Source organism: Sphaerodactylus townsendi, linkage group LG15 (assembly GCF_021028975.2).
Source record: "Sphaerodactylus townsendi isolate TG3544 linkage group LG15, MPM_Stown_v2.3, whole genome shotgun sequence".
Lineage (NCBI taxonomy): Eukaryota > Metazoa > Chordata > Lepidosauria > Squamata > Sphaerodactylidae > Sphaerodactylus > Sphaerodactylus townsendi.
Window position 1 is genome coordinate 2,394,487 of NC_059439.1, and position 6,000 is coordinate 2,400,486.

The following is a 6,000-nucleotide window of genomic DNA, read 5'->3' on the forward strand; positions in this document are numbered from 1 at the left end:
AGAGTGACCTCCTCCTCAATCCATTGGTGTCAATGGACTCAGGAGGGCAAAATTCTGCTTAGAATGGCACTGTTGGCAGGGCAGTGGGGGGGAGGCACACACAAGACTATCCAGCAGCTGCAGGACCCTCCAAAGCATGGCCCAAGTCTCTCTCCCTTGACTGACTTGAGCAGCAAAGAGAACCCGCTGGTTCAAGCAGGAGGCCACGCAGTAGCACAACCTACTCAGAGAACCCGAAGTCGCCAGCAAAACACTTCTGAGCTCACCCTCTCTCCCCAACCACTATTAGCATAATTTACCCATTAGGTATTTCCTAATCTTATTTCCTCTTTGCAAACAACAGGTAGGTTAGGTTCTGTGTGTATGTGGCTGTGTGGCTGACCCGAAGTCACTCAGCACGCTTCTGTGGCAGAATGGAAATTCGGACCTGACTCTCCCAGGTCCTACCGTGTTTCCCCGAATGTAAGACAATATAAGGGGATTATATTGATGATACGGCTGGCCTCCACGCGGGCCAGGGCCTTTACAGCCCTGGCCCCAGCCTGGTGGAACGCTCTTCCACCAGCTGTCCGGGCCCTGCGGGACCTTATGGAATTTCGCAGGGCCTGTAAGACGGAGCTGTTCCGCCGGGCTTTTGGAGGTACCAGCCGTTGATGGTGCCCCCCCCCCCCCATGGCCATACATCTGGGCCTTATCATCTTGGGATTGCTGTCCTTCCCTCCGGCAAGAGGGTTTGAAATAGAGACTGCGGACGCCATTCTATGAATTAGTTTAACTATTATAGTTAGTTTCCTATTTTACTGCTGCTTTTAAAGGTTTTAGTTGTTTTTAGCTGTACACGGTGGTTACTGTGTTGTACACCGCCCAGAGCCCCTAGGGGATGGGGCGGTCTAAAAATCTGAAAAATAAATAAATAAATAAATAAATAAATAAATAAATATTAATTTTTGCTCCCAAAGATGTGCTATATCTTATTTTCAGGGGATGTCTTATTTTTCTGTGTTCTGTTCGTCGGGCATGCTTCCAAACAAAAACTTTGCTACGTCTTGCTTTCGGGGGATGCCTTATATTTCGCACTTCGGCAAAACCTCTACTACGTCTTATTTTCAGGGGATGTCTTATATTCGGGGAAACAGGGCAGTTCATTACTCTACTAGGGGTGGCCCTGTCAGCAGGGGTGATGGGAATTGTAATCCATGAACATCTGGATAACCATAGGTTGGCCACCCCTACTGTAACACACTGGCCATCAGTCACTATCTCAGGGTTCTGCAACCTCTGGTTCTCCAGATGTTCATGGACTACAATTCCCAATTGGCCATGCTGGCAGGGGCTGATGGGAATTGTAGTCCACGAACATCTGGAGAGCCACAGGTTGCAGACCCCTGCACTATCTTATATTATCATAGGCACACAATTATGAAACTACAATAATGACAAATAAAAGATGTTACCAAGTACACTGTGCTACCAAGGACAACAGCACAATCTTGAGCCCTTCCCCATGGTCCTATAAACCCCCCCTTCTCTGTGTTTGAAATTCATTTTCACTCCCCTGTGGTGATTGGTTAATTAATTACTTCCCATTCGCTTTTGGTGCCCCAGCATATGTGCACATGTCATAATCAGTTCCTGTTTATTTTCTCAGAGGGGGTTAATTTTTCTGTTTCTAGAGGCCTTCTGTTCCCTCCTGGCTTGGACCTCTCTTTCGCATAGTTCACCCACTGCTCCTCTCCCCTCTTCCCTTACTTAACCACCACATCACCACTTTCCCACCCACCCCACCCCCACCCACAGACACTCTCACAGAAAGCCATGACAAGATGTACCATTTCATGGGCCACTTCCTCGGCCACGTCCTTATAGAGCTCAAAACGGAACTCCAGGGCATTGTTGTCCTTATACTTCCCGTGTAGATTTTTGGAGTCATCCATCCGCAGCCAGAGCTTCAGGTTGGACTTGACTCCATCGTCCTCTTCGGCCAGTTCCACGTGGACACCTGTGTCCTCCTGGAAGAAAGCGTGATCTAGAAGATCCTGGATGGTGAATCTGGAAAGAAGGAAGGGGAGGGGAAGGCTGAGTGGAAACCGGGTGGCAAAGCCAAGTGGCAAACTTGGAGCTGCACAGGAAGTGGGTATCCACAAGTGACCAAGTGAGCACATGAGCAAGGAGTGTGCATAGAACATGCAAACATAAGTATTCCAGAAGGCTTTCACGGCCAGATTCAACTGGTTCGGAATCCAAATCCAAATCCAAAACCTTTATTAGGCATAAAACCGGTGTGTGTCAAGAATTTCAAATACAATAAGAAGATCATTATTGCACAACTTGCAGAACACAGAGTAAAAATATAGCAACAGCTTCAGAGATTTCAACATTAGAGTTATTTAGAAGCTTAACCATTTTTATCTTATCAGAAAGGAGCATAAATCCTGTTGGTAATACAGTTCTCCAATCAGTTCTAACGTTGTTGTATTTTGAACAGTGAAGCAGAATATGAGAAAGTGAATCAGTTGTATCAGGACAAAATCGACAGCAATGCTTATTTTGTGGAATATTAGAGAAGCGACCTTGAAGATGTACTGATGGAAAAGAGTCACTCCTTGCTCTAGTCATGACCCATCTGCAATTGTAATCAACTGGTTCTGGTGGGTTTTCCGGGCTGTGTGGCCATGGTCTGGTAAATCTTGTTCCTAACATTTTGCCTGCATCTGTGGCTGGCATCTTCAGAGGTGTATCACAGAGGGTGTATCACCTCTGTGATACACCTCTGGACACACCGGACACAGTGTGTAACAGACTTCCCTCTGTGATACACCTCTGAAGATGCCAGCCACAGATGCAGGCGAAACGTTAGGAACAAGATCTACCAGACCACGGCCACACAGCCTGGAAAACCCACAACAACCAATAGGTATTCCCATTTTGTGCATTTGCTCAGGAACATTTTGTTTTCAAAATTGTTCTTCAGAGATAAGCAGAATATTGTCATTTTTTCTGAACATTTGATGCATAGGATTCTTGTGATGTTGTTACTTTACTTTTAATACTTTGCCTTAAGTCGTGTCCTTCACTTTTTGATTGATGTACTCCATCATTTTTCTTCTTTTTAAAAAAATATCTCTTATGTAAAAAATTGCAAACAATCAAATTGTAAACACTCCGCCATGACACACCCTGAGCACTTTGAGCTAATCGTTTCGCTCAGACCCATCTTGCAGACTTCTTGTAAGGATCGAACAGGTGGGAAAATCTATGCTTACCACTGTGAGCTCCTCAGAAGGAGGACAGGAAGAAAATCCAATAAATCCAATAAATATATAAATAAATAAAGATTTCTAATGAGGACCTAAAACAGTGGTGGCGAACCTATGGCATGGGTGCCAGAGGTGGCATAACCCTCTCTGTGGGCACGTGCAAGCAAAGTGATCCTTTACCTGGGAGTAAGCTCAATTGCTGGCAATGGGGCTTGCTTCTGAGTAAACCCTCCTAGGGTCGTGACTCACCCGTTGGAAGAGTTGCATGGCTGCTTCAAAGCAAAGCCACTGACTACCACCAAGCTTACTCCTCAGTAACGAGTGGGTTTTGGGTTGCAATTTGGGCACTTGGTCTCGAAAAGGTTCGCCCTCACTAACCTAAAACAATATGAGCAATTTGAAAAGCAACAGGGCTGGGATCACGGGTTCCCCCCCGATCTATAACGGGGCTTAAATAAACCATGAAATATATTTATTGCAAAGCGCACGTGCAGAAATCTAAATTACAAATAAGGGCGTGATTCATCCTTACAGCAGCACAAATGGGACTTCCTGTTCCCACTTCCAGCCAGGCTGTTTCCATCTTTGCCAAAATATTCTTGAATGTTATGAAAGAAAACCAGGGCGCTTAAATAAGGATACATTTCCCATAGTAAGTTGGTACCCTGCCTGATCTCGCTTAAGTGAAGAGCAGAAGCTGACTTGAAGGCACAGCCGTTTCCTCACCTCTCCTTCTTGTTCATCCGGATGCAGCCCTCGATTATCTCCTTCAGTTCCGGCACTTTCACCTTGTAGAAACTGTTTGGCTTTATGCCCTGGGGGGGAAAGGACAAAGGAACCAGCTCAGAGACAGCCAGGAAGGGAAAGATGGACCTGGGGGGTGGGGGGAGCATGAGTATCCCCCAGCTCCTGTTGCTGACCCGTGGCAACCCTCTCTGCCACCCACCAGCAGAGCCCTTTTGGATACGAGGGGCACTTCAGATATCATCAGAGGAGCTCCAGAGAAGCCTGGAGCTTCTTTCCCTCCACATCTCAGTTTCCATAGATCAGGGGTAGGGAACCTGCGGCTCTCCAGATGTTCAGGAACTACAATTCCCATCAGCCCCTACCAGCATGGCCAATTGGCCATAAGAACTAGACATAAGAACAGTTTTTTCCCGAATGCCATCACTCTGTTAAACAAATAATTCCCTCGATAATGTCAAACTATTTATTATATATTTATTATATAATTACTGCACTACTTTTTTCATCATTCCTATTACCCATCTCCTCCCAATTATGACTGTATGACTATAGCCTGTGCTGACATTTCATTTTATTTTATGATTTTACATTTTATGTTTTTATTACTATTGATTGTTTCCTGATTGCTTACTAGACCTATATGACAATCATTAAGTGCTGTACCTTATGATTCTTGACAAATGTATTTTCTTTTATGTACACTGAGAGCATATGCACCGGAGACAAATTCCTTGTGTGTCCAATCACACTTGGCCAATAAAGATTCTATTCTATTCTATTCTAGATGATCCCACATCACAACACAGCTACAGGGCTTCTAAGCAGAGGTGGGATCCAGCAGGTTCTCACCAGTTCCCAAGAGGTGGGTACTAATTATTTGTGTGTGCCAAGAGGGGGTTACTAATTGGGTCTGCTTTTCCGTTAGAAATTCCATTGGGTCCAAAAATCATCAAGTCCTGTTGTTTCCTACGTGGCTGGTTAGCGAAGGCAGAAAACGGGATAATTCTCCCTGTTGGGCTGTTTCAAAAACATGTTTTAGAAACATGGTAAAGTTCCTTGTTTAAGGAAAGTCTCCTTTTGATTTCTAGAAATAAAATTAAGTATTTGAAAGTATTAAGTATTTGACAGGCAGTCAATTAGAGGAGAAGTAGTTGTTTCTGTTGGCAGTAGACAATAGGACTTGCTATAATGAGTTTAAATTATGGATAGAAAGATACCAGCGGGAAATTAGGAACTTTTTTTTTTTACAGTAAGAGTTTTTTACAGTCACAGAGAAATTGTTAATGCCCCGCCCCCGGAATGCCCGGCCACGCCCCCGTCGTGCCCCGCCCAGCCCCATTGGCTGTACGCCACTGCTTGAATCCCACCACTATGGGAACCTGTTACTAAAATTTTTGGATCCCACCACTGCTTCTAAGTAGAGAATATGCCCACCCCACCCCAAAACAGATGCCACACACTCCGCCAGGCTTTTCTTGTTGTATGAATTACCACCTGCCATCAATGAGGCCTTCAGAGGCAGGAGAGAAACCACCCAGGCGCCCCTCCACCATGCTTGAATCCTGCCCTGCTGAGAACTCCCTTTTCCAAGGAACATTTCAGAGTGAACGTTGTTGTCTGCATTAGATTTGGTTTCTTGAGAATGGCTGTGGGACTCGATTATGGCCAGAAAGCAAGATTTTTAAAAATCCTAAACCTATCAGAGACGGCGCTCTCACCGAGGTGACCTTGCGATAGATCTGAGCTGCGTTCTGGCATTCCGAGTACGGATACTCAGAGGTCGCCATCTCTAGCATGCACATGCCGAAGGCATAGACATCCACCGCTTCGTCGTACTTCTCCTCGTACATCTCTGGGGCCATGAATTCCGGGGTCCCTGGGGGCAAGAGGGAAGAGTGATGGAGTTCAATGGAGACTGAGAAACTTTGGCACCGTCTCCCTGCACCCAGCCATCAAACCGACCCACCCTCTTCGCAAGTCCACCTGGATGCAACAG

General features: G+C 45.6%; 1 protein-coding gene across 2 annotated transcripts in view; it reads right to left on the minus strand.

The window, feature by feature from the left end:
• WNK4 (WNK lysine deficient protein kinase 4) overlaps positions 1 to 5,876 on the minus strand; it is a 30,751-nt gene extending 24,875 nt beyond the window's left edge. For both annotated transcript variants that reach the window (XM_048517953.1, XM_048517952.1), the window contains exons 1-3: positions 5,723 to 5,876; positions 3,984 to 4,072; positions 1,830 to 2,049 (exon numbers count right to left, since the gene is read on the minus strand). In XM_048517953.1, the coding sequence (XP_048373910.1) occupies positions 1,830 to 2,049; positions 3,984 to 4,072; positions 5,723 to 5,866 (453 nt within the window). In that variant the 5' untranslated portion in view covers positions 5,867 to 5,876. The remainder of the gene's footprint in view (positions 1 to 1,829; positions 2,050 to 3,983; positions 4,073 to 5,722) is intronic.
• Positions 5,877 to 6,000: the final 124 nt, after the last annotated feature.